General features: G+C 59.3%; 1 protein-coding gene across 5 annotated transcripts in view; it reads left to right on the top strand.

The window, feature by feature from the left end:
• CACNA2D2 (calcium voltage-gated channel auxiliary subunit alpha2delta 2) overlaps positions 1-15,127 on the top strand; it is a 136,082-nt gene extending 120,955 nt beyond the window's left edge. Inside the window, exons 13-39 of one of the 5 annotated variants that reach the window (XM_066351225.1) lie at positions 97-175; positions 753-802; positions 980-1,069; positions 1,278-1,349; positions 1,560-1,634; positions 2,851-2,925; positions 3,010-3,081; positions 3,163-3,234; positions 4,174-4,235; positions 5,081-5,157; positions 6,269-6,289; positions 8,933-8,993; positions 11,031-11,128; positions 11,318-11,408; positions 11,516-11,578; positions 11,728-11,831; positions 12,073-12,171; positions 12,263-12,351; positions 12,557-12,607; positions 12,810-12,881; positions 12,984-13,136; positions 13,282-13,334; positions 13,436-13,491; positions 13,666-13,792; positions 13,922-14,031; positions 14,132-14,214; positions 14,326-15,127. In XM_066351225.1, the coding sequence (XP_066207322.1) occupies positions 97-175; positions 753-802; positions 980-1,069; positions 1,278-1,349; positions 1,560-1,634; positions 2,851-2,925; positions 3,010-3,081; positions 3,163-3,234; positions 4,174-4,235; positions 5,081-5,157; positions 6,269-6,289; positions 8,933-8,993; positions 11,031-11,128; positions 11,318-11,408; positions 11,516-11,578; positions 11,728-11,831; positions 12,073-12,171; positions 12,263-12,351; positions 12,557-12,607; positions 12,810-12,881; positions 12,984-13,136; positions 13,282-13,334; positions 13,436-13,491; positions 13,666-13,792; positions 13,922-14,031; positions 14,132-14,214; positions 14,326-14,472 (2,202 nt within the window). In that variant the 3' untranslated portion in view covers positions 14,473-15,127. Of the gene's footprint in view, positions 1-96; positions 176-752; positions 803-979; positions 1,070-1,277; positions 1,350-1,559; positions 1,635-2,850; positions 3,082-3,162; positions 3,235-4,173; positions 4,236-5,080; positions 5,158-6,268; positions 6,290-8,932; positions 8,994-11,030; positions 11,129-11,317; positions 11,409-11,515; positions 11,579-11,727; positions 11,832-12,072; positions 12,172-12,262; positions 12,352-12,556; positions 12,608-12,809; positions 12,882-12,983; positions 13,137-13,281; positions 13,335-13,435; positions 13,492-13,665; positions 13,793-13,921; positions 14,032-14,131; positions 14,215-14,325 lie in introns of all 5 variants that reach the window. The other 4 variants (XM_066351226.1, XM_066351224.1, XM_066351227.1 and 1 more) reach the window with 4 other exon arrangements.
• Positions 15,128-18,932: the final 3,805 nt, after the last annotated feature.

Consider the following 18,932-nt stretch of genomic DNA (forward strand, 5'->3'; position numbering starts at 1 on the left):
GGCTCCGCCCGCGGGGAGGGGCGGCCCAGATGTGGGCCCTGTACAGGGGAGGGCCGTGCGCCCGCGGCCACCACAGTGACCTGCAGCCCCAAACAGGTGCGCGTGTTCACGTTCTCCGTGGGGCAGCACAACTATGACGTCACGCCCCTGCAGTGGATGGCCTGTGCCAACAAAGGTACCGCATCTGGGCACCCCTGCCCCGGGCCTGCCGGCCGTGTTTGTCCGGCTGGTTGTCTGCCTGTCCTTTCATATGTCCCGCGGCCTGTTCATCCACTGTCTGTCCCTCTTTCCCCACCTGGGGCTGACTGTCCATCGGTCTCTCTATCTGGCTAACTTGCCCATCTGTCTCAATGTCCACTGTCCCTTTGTGACCCCGCTTGTCCGCTCCTGTGTCTGTTTGCTGTGTCTGTCTCTCCATGCATGAGGGCCTGTCCCCTGGGTGGGCTCTGGATGTCACTGCCAGCCTAGAATGAGAGACTTCCGGACTCGGGGCCCCTCTGCACCTGGGCTGTGCTTCCCCGCACCCGTGCTCACAGCCCCTTCCTTCCATAGCACTGGTCCCAGGGACAGGGCCACGGCATTGGGAGCACCAAAGGGACATAATTCAGGGAAAGTGACACCAAAGAGAGAGGGAAACTGAGGGACAAGTCAGGGCTGCAGACACGCCCCCAGGGGGCACAGTCCCCCCCCCCCCCCCCGCTGTGGGTCCTGTGCCTCACCCCGGCCGGCCTCTGCCTCACCTTCTCTCACAGGTTACTATTTCGAGATCCCTTCCATCGGCGCCATCCGCATCAACACCCAGGTGAGACTGGGAGGGCCCCTCCTCCCAGCCCCTTGCTTCCAGGGGGACAGGACCTCTGATAAGCTGCTGTGGGGCCAGAGCGCCCCCTGGTGGCTGGATGGTGCAGAAGGTGGCCGAACAGGGAAGGGACAGTGAGAGGGACAGACTCATGACTCCTGCCCACCATCCTCTCCCCAGGAATACCTAGACGTGTTGGGCAGGCCCATGGTGCTGGCAGGCAAGGAGGCCAAGCAGGTGCAATGGACCAACGTGTATGAGGATGCCCTGGTAAAGCCTCTGGGCAAGGAAGGGGTGGGGCTGGCGACCTTCCTCCAGGGACGTGCCCATAGGGTTATGTCCCTTAAGGGCCCTGTTATGGGGGTTAACCAAATAGAGGAGCAAGAAAGGGGGCTTGCACCTGAGCTCCTTCTCTGAACACGGGGTGGGGGCATGGCTGGCCACAGGAGATCAACCCATCCTCCTCCTCTCCCTTCAGGGCCTGGGGCTCGTGGTGACAGGGACCCTCCCAGTATTCAACCTGACGCAGGATGGCCCTGGGGAAAAGAAGGTGAGGTTCCCCACTGGGGAAGGACGAGGCACGCTGGGGGGGGGGGGTGGCATGTCCACAGCAGGTCTAGAATGGAGAAGGGATAGACAGGCCTGCAAACTGGTCAGAGGCAGCTCCCTGCGAGAGCAGCATGAGGCCTGGGGTGTGGGGCGTGGGTACGAGGCTCCCCAGGGGATCGAGCCCATCGCAAACCCACGCCTCTGCCCCCAGAACCAGCTGATCCTGGGCGTGATGGGCATCGATGTAGCGCTGAATGACATCAAGAGGCTGACTCCCAACTACACGGTGAGTATCCGCCTGCACACCCACCCTGCCCTGCTCCCAGGAGAACACAGCCAGGCTCCGCAGAGGCAACGGACGGAACACTCCACAGAGACCTCTGAGCTCGGGCAGTCAGGGAAGGCTTTCGGAGGAGGTGACCTTGGGCGTAGAGCTGGGGTCAGCACCCTTTCTGTAAGGGGCCAGACTGTGACTGTTCAAGGCCCTGCCAGCCTAAATACTCATTCACACTCCGTTCTGCTGTTGTATTGGGAAAACGGCCACGAACAAAACAAACAAATGGACATGGCTGTGTTCCAACACCATTTTGTTTGTGGATACTGAAATTTGAGTTTCAGATAATTTTCACATGTCATGAAATACAGTTGTTCTTTTGATCTTTTTCAAGCATATAAAAACATAAAAGCCACTCTTAGCTGACAGCTGTCCATTAACAGGCAGTAGGCCAGGTGTGGCCCATGGGCTGTAGTTTGATGCCCCCTAGACTGTCACATGGCAAGGGTGTCCTGGGCAGAAAGGAGGGAAAGGCATACCTTAGAGGCAGAGGGCACCGACTGGATGAAGGACTGAAGGTGAAAAGCAGAATCCCCAGCCAAGAAAGGGGCCAGATCAGTGTGGCTGGCCCAAAAGGGAGTTTGGGATAGGGGATAGGGCGTGCGTGACCGCGTCCTTAAACCTGAGCCACACGAAGGCCTCCTGTCATGGGGCTCCGTGTGCGCTGAGAAAACGGCTGAGAGGTAAGGTGGGGTCCAAGGCCTCGCTTCCTCCTCCTTCCCTTCCAGCTGGAAGGGGCACGCCCAGCCTGTGGGACCCCACGGCTCCCTCCTCCTGCTGGGCTCTACTAAGCCTGGGACGAGGAGGAGGCAGGGACAGTGGGGCAGGGAGAAGGGAGCAGCAGCCACCCACAGGGCCAGGGGAGGTGGGGCCGCCCCGCTGACTGGCAGTTTTGTGAGAACCAGGGGCGGGTGAGAAGTACAGACTGCCAGCTGAACGGTGGTCCCCCAGAGCCGGTCAGCCTAGGCCAGGGCTGCTTCACGAGGGATTCCAGCCTGCTGGGCTGGGCTCGAGAAGCAGGCTTGGGGCCCCGTGCCATGTGGGGGCCTGGCCCAGACAGGCAGGTGGCACTCCTCGGCTGCATGGAAGGCAGGATGAGGAAAAGCTCCCAAGCCCAGGGAACCTCTGCTCAGGCTCCAGGTCCTGAGCCCCCAATCTCAACCCCCAGCTTGGAGCCAACGGCTACGTGTTTGCCATTGACTTGAACGGCTATGTGTTACTGCACCCCAACCTCAAGCCCCAGGTGAGCCATATGAGTGGCCTGGCGGGGGGCGGGCGGGTGAGCCCTATGAGGGGGACTCCTGACTTCCTGCCCTGCCTCTCACAGACCACCAACTTCCGGGAGCCTGTGACTCTGGACTTCCTGGATGCAGAGCTGGAGGATGAGAACAAGGAGGAGGTGAGGAAGGACGGAAGGAGGGATGGGGTGCCCAGCACAGGGGAGGCTAGGGCTCCGCCCCTCATTCTCGGGCTCTTCCAGATCCGTCGGAGCATGATTGACGGCAACAAGGGCCACAAGCAGATCAGAACGTTGGTCAAGTCCCTGGATGAGGTGAGAAGGTGGTGGAGGAGGGAGAGAGTCAGGCTGGACAGCCTCCTCCCCCCGCCCCCCCCCCCGCCTGCTAACCCAAGTACCTGACCCGGCTTCTCCCCCCCCCCCCCGCCTGCTAACCCAAGTACCTGACCCGGCTTCTCCCCCCCCCCCCCCCCGCCTGCTAACCCAAGTACCTGACCCGGCTTCTCCCCCCCCCCCCCCCGCCTGCTAACCCAAGTACCTGACCCGGCTTCTCCCCCCACCGCCCCGCCTGCTAACCCAAGTACCTGACCCGGCTTCTCCCCCCCCACACCTGCTAACCCAAGTACCTGACCCGGCTTCTCCCCCCCCCCTGCCCCACCTGCTAACCCAAGTACCTGACCCGGCTTCTCCCCCCCCACACCTGCTAACCCAAGTACCTGACCCGGCTTCTCCCCCCCCCCCCCGCCTGCTAACCCAAGTACCTGACCCGGCTTCTCCCCCCCCCCCCCCCGCCACCTGCTAACCCAAGTACCTGACCCGGCTTCTCCCCCCCCCCCCCCGCCTGCTAACCCAAGTACCTGACCCGGCTTCTCCCCCCCCCCCGCCCCCCGCCTGCTAACCCAAGTACCTGACCCAGCTTCTCCGCCCCCCCCCCCCGCCTGCTAACCCAAGTACCTGACCCGGCTTCTCCCCCCCCCCGCCACCTGCTAACCCAAGTACCTGACCCGGCTTCTCCCCCCCCCCCCCCCGCCTGCTAACCCAAGTACCTGACCCGGCTTCTCCCCCCCCCCGCCCCCCGCCTGCTAACCCAAGTACCTGACCCGGCTTCTCCCCCCCCCCTCGCCTGCTAACCCAAGTACCTGACCCGGCTTCTCCCCCCCTTCCCCGCCTGCTAACCCAAGTACCTGACCCGGCTTCTCCCCCCCCCGCCCCCCGCCTGCTAACCCAAGTACCTGACCCGGCTTCTCCCCCCAGAGGTACATAGATGAAGTAATGCGGAACTACACCTGGGTGCCTATAAGGAGCACCAACTACAGGTGAGCGGGGCCAAGGTTGGGCAGGCAGGCAGGGAGGGGCGGGGGCCCCCGAGCCCAGAGTCTGAGCAAGGCTGCCCCCTTCCTCCCCCACACCCTTGTGCCAAGTCGCAGTGGGGCACCTGCAGCCAGGGCTGCTCACTTCTCGGCCCCCAAAGGCCTCTTGCTGACCCTTCGGGAACAAGCACCATCTCCCAGGAGCACAGGACAGAGACGAGACTGCATCTGATACCTCCCGCAGCCCCTCGCCCTCTCACGCCCCTGCGGCCTGGGTGGTACCCCTGGGGATCTGCGCCCAGGGTGCCTTCCTCGCCACAGTCACAGGCCTGCTCTCTACCGCCTGGGAGTAGGTCCCTTGTGGGTCGGCCCTGGGCAGTGCCAGCAGTCTCATTCACACCCGGTAGCAGCAGCCTGAGCTGCCCTCACCGTGTTAGTCCAAGCTTTCAGCTGGCTCTCTCGTGGCCTGAGCCCAGGGACTGCAGAGCCCACCCCAGCCTAGCTCCCTGACACTTGTCTGCCCCTTGTGAGTTGGCTGCCGGCCAGAGGGAGGAGGTTGGCCGGGCAGTTGGAATGTTGGGGGAGGCCGCTGGGTGTGAGGGGCGGGGTGGAGAATTGTTTGGGGGCTGGAAGTTCTGAGGCCTCCAGGAGAATTTGGGGAGCGGAGGGTCCAGGCCCCTAGGCCAGGAATCTCCCACCGCTCATCAGGGAAAGGTGGCCCCGGCAGTCAGGGGTGGGGAGGCCAGAACCTGGGTGGGTATGTACCCAGGTCTAAGGCCGTGAGGAGGAGGTGCCAACGTGGCCGCCTTGCGGTCAGTGACGTGTGCCCCTCCCGTGTCCCCCTCTACCAGCCTAGGGCTCGTGCTCCCTCCCTACAGCACCTTCTACCTCCAAGCCAACCTCAGCGACCAGATCCTGCAGGTCAAGTGTAAGTGGCCAGCCCCTGCCTGCGCCCTGCACCCCTGCCTCTGCCCTGCACCCCGGCCAGCCCCAGGCAGCCCCTCCTGCCCAGTCTGCCCACCCCCAGGCACCCGCAGGCTCGGGACCAGCCCCGCAAGTCTGTGGAGATCTGCATGCTTGCCGTTTCTCAGATTTGGTTCCAGACCATTCTCTCATGGTTTCCGCTGAGGTTCTGTTTTTGGTTTCTCCTTCTCCGTGTCCTCCCTCCTCAGCCTGCCTGCCCCGCACTTCCCCGGGGGCTGCATTCCTGGAAGACACCCTCCTCTCTCCCTCCCCCACCACCTCTCAGCCCTGCGCTGCCTGCCCCAGGCTCTCTTCCCCCTCTGCCGCTCCCCCCACTCATCCGCCCTCCCCTTCCTCTTCACCTCCACCCTCACCTGCTGCTTCCCCCCCTTTCTCTTTGCCCTCCTTCTTTCTCCCTCCCTCTTCCTCTTTCCTTTACTCCTTAATTCCTCCTCTTTGTCCTCCCTGGCCCCCCACCTCCTCTCTCTCCCTGTCCTTCCTCCCCTTTTGCTCACTCCATTTCTCTTTCCCACCTTCCCTTCCTTCCTCTCTCCTACCCAGCACTCCTCCCTTCCCTGTTTCTTTGGTCTCTCCCTCCCTCCCTCCCTCCCTCCCTCCCTCCCTCCCTCCCTCCCTCCTCAGCTCTGCCCTCTGCTCCTGGTCCTCCCCCCACTCTCCCTCCCTCCCTCCTTGCCTCCCTCTCCCACTCTTCTGCCTGTGGCTCCCCCCTGCATGTCCTGCTCCCCCTGGGCCTCCGGGAGCCTGTGGCCCCACCTGCCCACCGCCCGAGGTCACGGGGAGGGAGGCTGGGGCTCCGGCCCCACCGGGCGCCCCCCACCTGCCTGGCCCACTGGGGCTCATCTCCTTTGAGTTCTCTCGCTCTCTCTTTCTCTCTCATGTCGTTTTTTTGCAAGAAGTTTCCTTTCGGTATGATGATAAGACACAATATTTTCATTCAAACAGCCATTGAATAAAATATTGTTTGTGCCCCTCCCCTTCCCCTCCCCCTTTTCGTTTGTTTTTGTGTTTGTGTTGTTTTTGTTTTCCTCGCTTTCTCTCTTGGTGGACTGTCCCAGTGCCAATCAGCAAACTGAAGGGCAAGTATATTCAGAACCAGTGCACCCTCCTCTCCCCACCCCACCTGCCCTCACACCCCTGCTTGCCCCCCTCCCTGCCCAGGGCCAGCCACACCCCTGCTCTCCAGGGCCCCCTCCCAGCATCCCCTTGGCTTCTCCAGTTCTTGCCTTTCCTCGGATCCCTACTAGAGCCAGCGGCCCTTTCCCCTGGTCCTACCTGCAAGGTGGTTCTCCAGTGTATTCTGAGTGCTCAGGCCCCCTCCTCATCCTTCTTGCTCCCTCTGGGCAGGCCCCTGCCCCCCTTCTCTGTCCCGCAAGACAACTCAACAGTGGGGACAGGGCTGGATGCCTCTGTGTCACCTTCCACCCAGCCGTGCAGGGGCATGAGATCGAAGGTATAGGTCAGTCGTCAGAGGGACTTACGTGAGGCTTATGGGAAAGGGCCAGCCACATGAGGCTTCCTCTGGAATAGTTCTCCCCCCTCTGGTCCGTGGCGCTGGCTGCAGAACCTGGCAGCACTCCCAAAGGGAGACTGAGGCTCTGGAAGTCTCAGGCCCTGACCATGAGGCAGGGGGCAGCACAGGGCAGCAGCCAGGCCAACTGGAGAACAAACGAGGCCAACCTGACCGTCCTGGGCGCTGGCCAGGGTGCTGAAACCGTGTTCCCAGAGGTGTTGCTAAGACCCCCGACCCAACCCTGCTTTGAGGTGCTCTCTGCTCCTGGGGAGGGTGATCAGGTGGGAGAAGGTGTTCCCCTGCGGAATACTGACTGACTCAGGGACTGTAGGCCTGGCTGGGATGGAAGGGGATTTGTTCGGACCACGTGGACCAGTAGAAGAGCTTGGAGGGAAACAGGCTGGATGTGAAAAGCAAAGGTGCTGACACTCAGAGGCGCCCAGGCCAGAGATCTCCAGGAAATGTAGGCAGTGATCTTGCAGACCCCGGGCAGAGCAAGGGGAAAGAGAGTCTCTGCCAGTGGTGCAGAGCCACGCCCTTCCAGGGGACACCTGGACAGATGGGGCTTGGAGGGCCCCAAGGGGACGTCCTGTCCCTGGTCCCGATGGCCCGGAAGCAGGGGCTCCCCAGGAAGCCCTAGGGGCCGTGTCCAACCTAGGCCAGCAAAGAGGATACAGCTGCCCCCACTGGCTTGAGTTGTCTTTTCTCCTCCTCCCATATCCTTCCCAGGGACCCCAGAAATGCAGGGCCCTGGTAACAGTGACAACCATAGCGTAGTCTCCCTTCCTGCTCCCCCATTTCCATTTTCTTTCTCCTCCTCCTCTCCTCTGCCCCTTCCCTGTCGGCTTGTGTCCAAACCCTGCCTCACAGTCCTGTCAGAAAGCAACAGTCCAACCAGTGACCGCCCAGCCCTGCCAGGCACGCTAAGTCCCTCCTCCCCGGAACCTTGCAGTGCATTGTGGGAGTATTTGGGGACAGAGAAGACTACTCTACTGCAAAAGTAAAGTCCTGGGGCGACCAAGAGGTTGGAGTTTGGGTGAAAGGATGGTGAAGTGGACTCCCCAAAATGTGGCGAGCTGAGAGTAGAAGGACACCTCTCAGTTGCAGACCAGCCAGGTGGCCAGTCCCGCAGGGCGGGGAGAGGCCACAGAGCACTGTCAGCGGCCACATCCCCAGATTCTCCTACACACCTACACACACAGTCACATACCTGCACACACACACACACATATGCACTCATGCAAACACGTGCTCTCACATGCAAACACACACTGTCACCCTCACACACATGCATAGGCTCCATCGGTGGGTCCCTCAACAGCACCCCACACCTTCTCCAGAGCCCCCAGCATTCCTCCCGGGCTGCTGTGAGTCCAGACAGGTCATAAAAGAAGGGGGGGCCCAGCCCTTCTTCCCCACCTGCCCTTATGCCCCCAGCCCAAGAGCTGTGCACCCTACTGACCCTTCCTAGCTCCCAGACTCTCTGCTCACATTGTGGGAATATTCGCAGGCACCTGGAGGTTTCCCCTCACCCGCTCCTACCCCAGGGAGGACCCACAGATCCCACAATGCACTGCAGCCCGTCCCCAGCCGCCCACACCGTCTCTGGTTGGACTGTCTGTGCCCGTGAGAAACCCCCTCGGTTTGGCCATGTTGATGCCTGACATAGAACAAAAGCAAGACCTACCAAAACGCAAACAGCTGCAGCGAAGAAAGAGAGATAAAAATCCGCAGCCAAAAGCCAATTCCCTTCCTTCTCTTTGGAAGGGAAGGGAGTTCAGCATGCGGTTTTTTTCCTTACGGATGCGATAAGAGCGAGACTGGCGCCTCCCCCAGACCATGCATATATATAGCAGTGTGTGTATATATATGTGTGTGTGTGTGTCCGTGTATATGTGCTATACAGCCGTATGGAAGCATATACAGTCACGCCAAGGGACTCACTGCCGACAAAGGACCAGGCCCGGGCAACATATTGGCTATAACTGCCCTCCTCCTGCAATGCTCTAGTCTCCACAGGCCCTCCGCCCCACCCCCACCCCTTCTCTCTGGCTCGAACTTGAACATGGAAGTGGCGGGTTCCCTCTTTGCTGGTGTCTCCCCCTCCCTCCAGCCACCCCGTCCCCTGTCCCTCTAGCCCTTTGAGCTCTGAGCCCCCTGGCCTCCTGCCTCCCCAGCCCCCGCCGGATAACCCCCGTTTCTGTTGCAGATTTTGAGTTCCTGCTCCCCAGCAGCTTTGAGTCTGAAGGACATGTTTTCATTGCTCCCAGGTAGCTTGCGTGTGGCCTTGCTGAGGCGTCCTCCCCCACCCTGACTGCCCTGGCCCACCTCCCGCACCGCTGCCTGGAGCTGTGTGTGTCTGTGTCCTGTGCAGTGTTGTGCCCTCCCCCGTGCATAGCCCCGTATGCGCGGCCACGTGCATACCCGGGCCATGCAGCCGAACCAGGCAGCAGTGCCAGCTGCCCCTAGCTCCACCCCTGCCAGGCCTGGGGCAGGAGGGCTCTGGACCCTCCACGGACCTTCCCTACCCTCTCAGGCCCCAGGAGTCTGTCTGCCCTGGGCTGGCTGTCGGCAGCATGCCCCTCCCTGGGCATCTGCTGCTCTGGTTTGTGGTGCCCTCCCCACACCCCACCCTGCACCCTGTCCTTGTCCTATGTCAGTCAGTGTCTGTGTGGGTCGGGGGACGAGCCAGCCAGAGCCCCTGTCAGCAGTGCCGAGTCGAGGTGTGGCGGCTCAACAACGACAGGGTGGAAGAGGGGATGGGGCCTTTGAGGGGCTGCTTGGACACGTGCGGGGTCAGGGCCCAGCGCAGGTCCGGGCCTCTCAGCACGCACACGCATCCCTGCGTGCACACCCTCTGCCTGATGGCCCCCACCTGAAGAAGCCAGTGGGCCCCCAGGTGGGAAAGCCCGCCCCCGTGACCTGGACTTTGGATGAGGGCAGGTGGATACAGCCAGCAGAGGCCCATGGGGACTCTTGGGCACCACACACGGGCTCTGGACACTCCTAAGCTTCGTGTGTGCACGTGCGCGCATGCACCCACAAATTTCTCTCTGACTCTCTGTAGACGTGTGTTTGTACTTGTGAGTCCTTGTGGATGTTTGTAAGAGTCTGAGTGTAGATGTGCGGTGGGCTGTGTGCATTACTGACTGTGGAAATGTGTGAAAAGTCCTATGTGGCTCATATGACCCTGAGGAAGCTCTTTGAGGACAGGCACTATATTCTTTGTCATCTCTGTGTCTTTGGTGTGGGAGAACTCAACAAACACATGTTGGGCGAGTGAATAAAGTAACCCACAAATATTGATGTACATATGGGGGGCTACAGGTGACGCATACCTCAAACCCAGCTGTGTGGGTGTTACTCTGGGTGTATCAGGTGTGGCCTGCACATGTAGAAGTGTAACCTGTGCATTGCACGGAGGCTCTGAGGGCCAGGGAGCAGGTGGAGCTGACACCAGTCCCAGGCGCCTTCACCAAGCTCTGGGCCCTAGCAGCGGCTAGGGAAGCAGCACATTTTAAAAACTTGCACGAAGTTGCTGCAATGCTGGCCAGTGGGTAGGAGGTCTTTCATGCAGGGATGGGAGTGAGGAACTGGGCGGCAGAGACAGACCTCTCCGTCTACCAGGGTTGAGGACTGCTCGCCATGACTTCCTGGGAGCAAAGCCTAAACAGGCCTCTGCACGCCCCCCCCCCTGCTCTGAGCCCTGCGAGGGCCTGGAGGAGGTAAGGGATTTGGCCTGTCCACCTCTGGGGCAAGAGCGTTCCGGGCACAGGGCCTAGCCAGCCCGAGGACCCACGTGTTCCCACCGACTTGATGACGTCCTCTGTGGTATGATGAGAAAAACAAGCTCAGGGAGCTTGAGTGAGTTGCCCAAAAGCCAGGAAGCGGCAGGATGAGGGCAGATGAGGTCTGAGACTCTGCCGACTAAGCTGGTGCTGGGACTCCACCCACCTTGTGCCCATGACTGCTACAGCACACTGGTGGGTGAGCCCACCAGGAGGCCTCCCGGGTGCTCCATCTGAATCCAGATACACAGGAGAGGTGGGAAGCTCTTCAGGGCCATACTCAAGAGGGAGAACCTTCCAGGATAGAGGAAATAGATCTTCATTCTCCTGTCAGCTCTGCCCCTACTCAGACCTATGAGCCTGCCAGGCCTATAGTGGCTACAACTTGTAAGAATACATCTGCCCCTCCCTGAGGCCTGGGCTTCTCAGCCAACGACCAGGAAGACCTGTTGAAAAGCCTTGACCCTCTGCCCTGTCCAGCCCCCCAAGCCCACTCTTCTTGCCCCCCTCCATCCCTAGAGAGTATTGCAAGGACCTGAATGCCTCAGAAAACAACACCGAGTTCCTGAAAAACTTCATTGAGCTTATGGAGAAAGTGACTCCAGACTCCAAGCAGTGTGAGTGCCTGGTGGGGCAGCCCCAAGGAACCCAGGCACCGCGCAGGTGTGGAAACATTCAGGCCCAAGCCGAGGGCAAGGCCTGGGCCAGGCCAGGGGGAAGGCTCCTGTGGAGCCTTGTGGGGATGGGGTAAGTGGGCATGGAGCCATGAGAAGATGCCCCCTCCACCCCTGCCCTCCCCATTCCAGGCAACAACTTCCTTCTGCACAACCTGATCTTGGACACGGGCATCACACAGCAGCTGGTGGAGCGCGTGTGGCGGGACCAGGATCTTAACACGTAGGCACCACCACGCCCACGGTGGCAGGAGGCTGGGGCGGTCCCAGGGGCCCTGACCCTACCTTGCCGAAGGCAGGCCTGTGACCTCACTCCCCTGCTGCCCCCAGGTACAGTCTCCTGGCTGTGTTCGCTGCCACTGATGGCGGCATCACTCGAGTATTCCCCAACAAGTAAGTGGCCTACCCTACTGCCCGACACCCTGCCCTTGCTTGAGACCCTTCCCCTGTCGTGCTGCCCAAAGACCTCTTTGCACCTGCTGAGACCCCTGTCCCCCATAAGCCACCCCTTCCAACAATCTCTGCGTGTCTGGGGTGAGCAGGGCAGCTGAGGACTGGACGGAGGACCCTGAGCCCTTCAACGCCAGTTTCTACCGCCGCAGCCTGGATAACCGAGGCTACGTCTTCAAGCCTCCACACCAGGATGGTGAGCGTCCTCCCAGGTGCAGGGTGGCAGGGGAAGCTGAGACCCCTCCCACACGTGAGGCAGGCTGAGATTCGGGCAGATGAGGAGAGAGGGCGAGGCTACGCCAAGCACGATGCTGGGGGTCAGGCTGGGGCCAGCCGTGGCCTGGGCTCCTGGGTCCTCGGGACTCGGCATGGAGCGGTCAGTGTGGTTTCTCACCCCCACTCCTGACTGCCCCACCACACCCCGCCCTTAACCCCAGCCCTGTTAAGGCCTCTGGAGCTAGAGAATGACACGGTGGGCATCCTCGTCAGCACAGCTGTGGAGGTCAGCCTGAGTGGACGCACGCTGAGGCCGGCAGGTGAGTGCCCGTGGCGGAAGCAGGGAGAGATGACGGGCAGGGGGCCGCCTCGGCGGGCAGCCCTGATGGCCCGTGACTCTCCCCCCTGCAGTGGTGGGTGTTAAGCTAGATCTAGAGGCCTGGGCTGAGAAGTTCAAGGTGCTGGCCAGCAACCGTACCCACCAGGACCAACCTCAGAAGGTACTTGGACAGGGGTGGGGGCAGTAAGCCCAGCAGTACCCATTCCGGAGCCCCCAGGACCCCCTACCAGTCCTCCCACTCAGAGTGGCTCTGGTGCCTATGGGGAGGTAGGGGCTGTTGCAGATGGCCTGGGAACCCACGTGGGTAAAGGGTGATGGGAGGGGGAGAACTGGTGGGCACCTTACGGTTCTTGCTCTCTGCCCAGCAGTGCAGCCCCAGCAGCCACTGTGAGATGGACTGCGAGGTTAACAACGAGGTGCGTGTGCCCCGAACCCTCGTTTACCCCACTCCTGGACGTCTTAGTCCCAGCTGCACCTGGTAGCCCAACCCCCACCATGACGTCACCAGCACTGGGGGAAGTGGTGCCTCCTCCACTCGGCCAGTGGGTTGCCAGGGTCTGGGGAGGGAAGTCTGGCCCGAGACCCTCTCCATCTTCCTCTCCCTCCCCCGACTCTCAGGACCTGCTCTGTGTCCTCATTGATGACGGGGGGTTCCTGGTGCTGTCAAACCAGAACCATCAGTGGGACCAGGTGAGGGTCAGGAAAAGGGGAGAAGGGGTGGGTTCTGGTGTGAGCCTTCTGGGGGCGTGGCACTGCCCGCCCGTGACTTTGGTTCCCTTCTCGCACCCTCAGGTGGGCAGGTTCTTCAGTGAGGTGGATGCCCACCTGATGCTGGCACTCTACAATAACTCCTTCTACACCCGCAAGGAGTCCTATGACTATCAGGCAGCCTGTGCCCCCCAGCCCCCGGGCAACCTGGGTGCTGCACCCCGGGGTGTTTTTGTGGTGAGCCCCAGCAATGCCTTGCCTGGAGCTGTGGGGAGCTGGGAGGCCTGCCCAAAGATGACCCCCCACATCCAGTGAGAGAGCTGGGGGTGACGCGGGTCCAGGGGCAGTGGTGGCAGCCCATGCTTCTCTCCCTGTACTGCAGCCCACCATTGCAGACTTCCTTAACCTGGCCTGGTGGACGTCAGCTGCGGCCTGGTGAGTCCTCACAGGGAGAGGGCTCGGGGAGGGCTCAAGACAAATGGGGCAGAGCACTGGCCTCTGCTGACCGCTCGCACTCCGTGGCCCATGCCCTGCAGGTCCTTGTTCCAGCAGCTTCTCTATGGCCTCATCTACCATAGCTGGCTCCAGGGAGGTAGGCAGAGCTTTGGAGTCCCCTCCTCAAACCGCCTCTCCAATCTGTGCAGAGACCAACCCCAAAGGGAAGGCGGGCGGGGTTTATGGCTGAGCCCAGCTGAGCGCGGCTGGGGCCCAAAACGGTGCCAGCGTGTAGGTAGGGCCGAGGCTGAGGCGCTCTGGGTCCTCGCAGACCCCGCGGAGGCCGAGGGCAACCCCGAGGCGCGCGAGAGCAGCTGCGTCATGAAACAGACCCAGTACTACTTCGGCTCGGTGAATGCCTCCTACAACGCCATCATTGACTGTGGAAACTGCTCCAGGTGCGGGCAGCGGCCTGGAGGGGGGGGCTGCGGGCGGGGGAGGGGGGGTCGAGGCGGGTGGGGGAGGGGGCGAAGAGGAGGGGGCGGGGCGGGGCGAACTTCCACAGCCCTCCTCTGGGCTGCCTCCAGGCTGTTCCACGCGCAGAGGCTAACCAACACCAACCTCCTCTTCGTGGTGGCCGAGAAGCCGCTGTGCAGCCAGTGTGAGGCTGCCCGGCTGCTGCAGAAGGAGACGCACTGTATCCTGCCCCCGTCGCCCCCTGCCGCCCGCTCCCCTCCCGCTCCGTGCCCCCTCTGTGCCGCGCGCGGCAGCCTCCTTGACTCCCCACCCATGCCCAGCGGACGGCCCGGAGCAGTGCGAGCTGGTGCAGAGACCGCGGTACCGGAGAGGCCCGCACATCTGCTTCGACTACAACGCCACGGTGAGTAGGGGTTGGTGGCCTGGACACCTGCTCTCCTCCCACAGGCTGGCATGGCCCTGCGCCCTCCGCTGCCCCAGCCCGCCCAGGCCGACCAGCTTGTCTCTTCCGCAGGAAGATACCTCAGACTGCGGCCGCGGAGCGTCCTTCCCGCCATCGCTGGGCATCTTGGTCTCCCTGCAGCTGCTGCTCCTCCTGGGCCTGCCTCCTGGGCCGCAGGCTCAAGTCCACGCCCATGTCCACGCCTCCCGCCGCCTCTGAGCGCACCCCGTCCCTCCCCCACAGGCCTCCCGCCCCCCACTTGTCCCGCCCCACACTCCCCACCTTAGATCCTCGCCCCCTATCTCACTGAAGGACCTGAATGCCAGGCCCCCAAAGTCAGCCTTGGAGTTGGGAGGAGGGTCCCACAGGACGTTGCCGCAGGTCTTTGGCCACATCTGCTGCTGAACTGTTGGAAGTGTCTCCAGACCCTTCATTCCCATTGGACTTACCCACCTCCAGGGTTGGGGCAGTGAAGTCACAGTACTGGTGCCAAACCAGGCCTCACTGCCTGCCTTGCCTCAAGCTCCCTTTGTGCGGGAGAACTGGGCCCTGCCCCGCTGGTCTCCCCTAACCTGGTTCTTCTGCCCCACCTAGGACCAAATCTGAATTCCCTGGGAATAACGGAGAAAGTTGAGATGGGCAGTTTGAGCCCTGTGCATCCCAGCTTAAGTCCTGGCCGGAGGGAGGCCCTGAGACAGTCCCCCAGTGGGCTCCTGCTCCTCTCAGGTCTACCTCCCCCTCCCCGCCCCCTTCCCCTCCCCCAAGCCCTGCAGGTGTCAGACAGGGACAGTAAAACTGCTCAAACTCAACCCCAGACACCTGGAGCCCTGGGGGTGGAAACTGGACTCGCATTAGACATTTAGACATATCCAGAGGACACACCAACACAGACACGCACACCGTGGGGTGGGGTGGGGTGGGGCTCCCAAAGCCTTACTACACAGGGTGAGGGGTTGGTGGGAGGGTTCACACATACACACTCCATTTCCTGCTCACCACCCACCTCTGAGCTGACCTGCATCCCAGCTGGTCCTCCATCTCTAAAGCTGAATGTCAAACAGTGCCAAATGCTGGGACAGGGGGTGAAGACCCCTCTGTCCCACCCTAGCCGCCAGTATCCCCTAAATGACCCTCATCCCCCCCAGGTGCTCATTGTAACCATTTATCACTAGTGTCAGGCCCTGAGTGGGACCACATGCCACTGCCTGCACCCCTTGGCAGAGGAACCCTCACCAGACATGGCCCTTTGCCTTAGCAGGGTGACTTGATTACTCCTGGCTTAGGCCATCCCACCCTCAACGTGGCCCTTCCACACTCAGGCCTGTGCCCACTTCCCGCCTCCTTCCCATTCACACACACACACACCCCCTGCCCCCAGGAGGCCAAACTGCTCCTCCCTGCTGAACACATACTCGCACATGCATACACATATATACACACTCTGTGCACACAGAGGCTGGGCCTGGGCACACTTCTTCACACCATTCATTCTGGTCATTTCCTCTAAAGGATCCCAGCCTGGGGGCTGGTGGGGGACCGAGGGCAGGGGGAGGCGGCCATGGGGCTGAGATGGACTGGGGGGAGGGGGAAGCATTAATTAATGGCTCCGTTAATTAATGTCATGTTGCTTGTCGCTTTCTCAGTGTGTGTGTACGGTCCATGCCCGCTGCTGGGGCCAGGGTGGGCACCCATGCTGTACACCCAGCCTAGATGCCAGCCATGTCTTGAGGGGGCGTGTGTGTAACTGTAGTGTAGTCAGGTGCTCAATGGAGAATATAAAAATTAAAGAAAAAAAATCAAACATATACAGAAAAATATATATTTTAAGTTTAAAAAACAGAAAAACAGACAAAACAATCCCCATCGGGTAGTTGTCCAACCCCCAGCTGGGTCTAACCCTTTTCATCACCCACCTGACCTAGCTGCCCCTCATGGGCATGGGGGATCTGGGGAGGACTGGGGGGCCATTTCCTCTTTTCTGCCCTTTTTTTTGGTTGTTCTATTTTGTACAGACAAGTCGGAAAAACAACAGCGACAAAAAAGTCAAGAAACTTTGTAAAATATTGTGTGTGTGATTCCTTGTAAAATATTTTCAAATGGTTTATTACAGAAGATCAGTTATTAAATAATGTTCATATTTTCACTTCAAATGGTTCCCATCCACTGTGTCTGCCCTGGGATGAGGGTTGGGTAGCTTGCATGCAGGCCGCCTTGACCTCAAAGCCCCACGGAGCACTCGGCTAGGAGTGAAGACCATAACATCCAGGTTTTGGGTGGGTGTACAGCATGACAAGCCTCCTGCTTCCCGGACCTAACTAGCAGATACTTGAATCCTTTGTCTTGTATAATCCCAAAAGCATCCAGAAAAATTCCCAGAGGCTCAAGGAGATGAGATGTAGATTTAGGCAGGCGTCCAACAACCCGGTCAGACCACCCCAGCCTAGTGGCCGGTCATCCACCGGAAGTGAAGAGTGAGTACTTGGCCCGAGTCCAGTACCTAGTGCTTGAGGACCCAGTGTCTAGTCTACCTACAGGCATGACCACTGCTCTTCCCAGCCCAGGGGAGGCTCAAGACCCAGTACTCTCATGGCTACTGCTGCTCACACTGGGACAGGAAATACACTAACTAACATTTTATTGATTTTTAGAGACAGAGAGAAACATCAATTTATTGTTTCACTTACTCATGCAGTCATTGGTTGACTCGTATGTGCCCTGATGGGGGATTGAACCCTCAACCTTGGCATATTGGGTCCTCGCTCTAACCGATTGAGCTACCCGGCCATGGCTGAAATCCAATTCTCTTGTTCATTTTAATCCCAACTCTTCTTTAATGTTTAATTTATTGACTTTAGAAAGAAGGGAAGGGAGAGAAGAGAGACAGGAACACTGATCTGTTCCTGTATGTGCCCTGACTGGAGGTGGAACCAGCAACCTCTGCGCTTCGGGGTGATGCTCTAACCAGCCGAGCTATCCGACCAGGGCTGATCCCAACTCTTAATAGTCCACGTGACCTTTGAGTTCCTTTAAAGAGGAAAGACTTATAACCACCAGTACAGACAGGTTTCCCAGTGCTGATGACAGGACACACTGAGCACTCACCTAATGGCTTCTGGTTGAGTCCTCACAACCTTAGATTGGGTGCTAGTTTATCCCCGTAGTGCAGATGAGCAAATTGAGACTTAGGAGAAATCCTTTCTCCCCAGATGAGAAGGACAAGAAATCAGCAAAGGTTTCTGAGAGCAGGTGGCCTGTGACTGGGGGGTGGGGGGCTTAGATGCTAAATAAATGAAGGAGGGTGTTTCAGGCCCTAGCAAACACACTTTTCCTTGCTCCTCTGTGGGAGCTGGCCACAGAGCAACTCCTAACTAGCAACCTCTGAGACAGCCCCCATGCCCTGCAACAGCCCGGAGGTCCTGGGGTAGGGTTGCCAGATAAAATAGAGAACATTCAATGCAGTTTGAATTTCAGATAAATATTTTTAAGTATGTTTCCAATATTGTATGGGACATACTTGTACTAAAAAATGAGGACATGCTTATACTTAAAAATTATTCATTGTTTATTTGAAATTCAAATTTGATTTAGCACCTTGTATTTTCATTTGCTAAATCTGGCAACTCGACCCTGGGGTGGCATCCAGTGGGAACTCAGACTCTAGACAAAAGTAAAGGGCGTGAACGCCCTCTGTAATCCAGAGGCTTGTGCACATGTCAGTCATACGGAGATCAGTAGCTGAAGGAAATGCATTCTGCACTTTATAAATGCACTTTGTCATGTAATTATTTTAATTACATGCACATTTTAAATTTTACTTTTTTAAAATGTTTATTTGTTGAGTTCAGAGAGAGAGGAAGGAAAAGAGAGAAAGACAGGAACATTAATCTGTTCCTGTATGTGCCCTGACTGGGGATCGAACTGACAACCTCTGTGCTTCAGGACAATGCTCCAACCAACCAAGCTATCCCACCAGAGCTATATGCACATTTTAATTTTTTGTGTGTGTGACAGAGAGAGAGACAGATAGGGACAGACAGACAGGAAGGGAGAGAGATGAGAAGCATCAGTTCTTCGTTGCAGCACCTTAGTTGTTCATTGACTGTTTTCTCATATGTGCCTTGACCAGGAGGCTACAGCAGAGCAAGTGACCCCTAGCTCAAGCCAGTGACCTTGGGTTTCAAGCCAGCAACCTTGGGCTTCAAGCCAGCCACCTTTGGGCTCAAGCCAACAACCATGGGGTCATGTCTGTGATCCCATGCTCAAGCTGGTGAACCTGCACTGAAGCTGGATGAGCCCACACTCAAGCCGGCGACCTCAGGGTTCAAACCTGGGTCCTCTGCATCCCAGTCCGATGCGCTATCCACTGAGCCACTGCCTGCTCAGGCTATATGCACATTTTTAAAAAGTAGCTCAAGAGCCTGACCAGGCGGTGGCACAGTAGATAGAGCGTTGGACTGGGATGTGGAGGATCCAGGTTCAAGACCCCGAGGTCGCCAGCTTGAGCGCGGGCTCATCTGGTTTGAGCAAAAGCCCACCAGCTTGAACCCAAGGTCGCTGGCTCCAGCAAGGGGTTACTCGGTCTGCTGAAGGCCCGCGGTCAAGGCACATATGAGAAAGCAATCAATGAACAACTATGGTGTTGCAACACGCAATGAAAAACTAATAATTGATGCTTCTCA

The sequence above is a fragment of the Saccopteryx leptura genome, chromosome 10 (assembly GCF_036850995.1).
Source record: "Saccopteryx leptura isolate mSacLep1 chromosome 10, mSacLep1_pri_phased_curated, whole genome shotgun sequence".
NCBI lineage: Eukaryota > Metazoa > Chordata > Mammalia > Chiroptera > Emballonuridae > Saccopteryx > Saccopteryx leptura.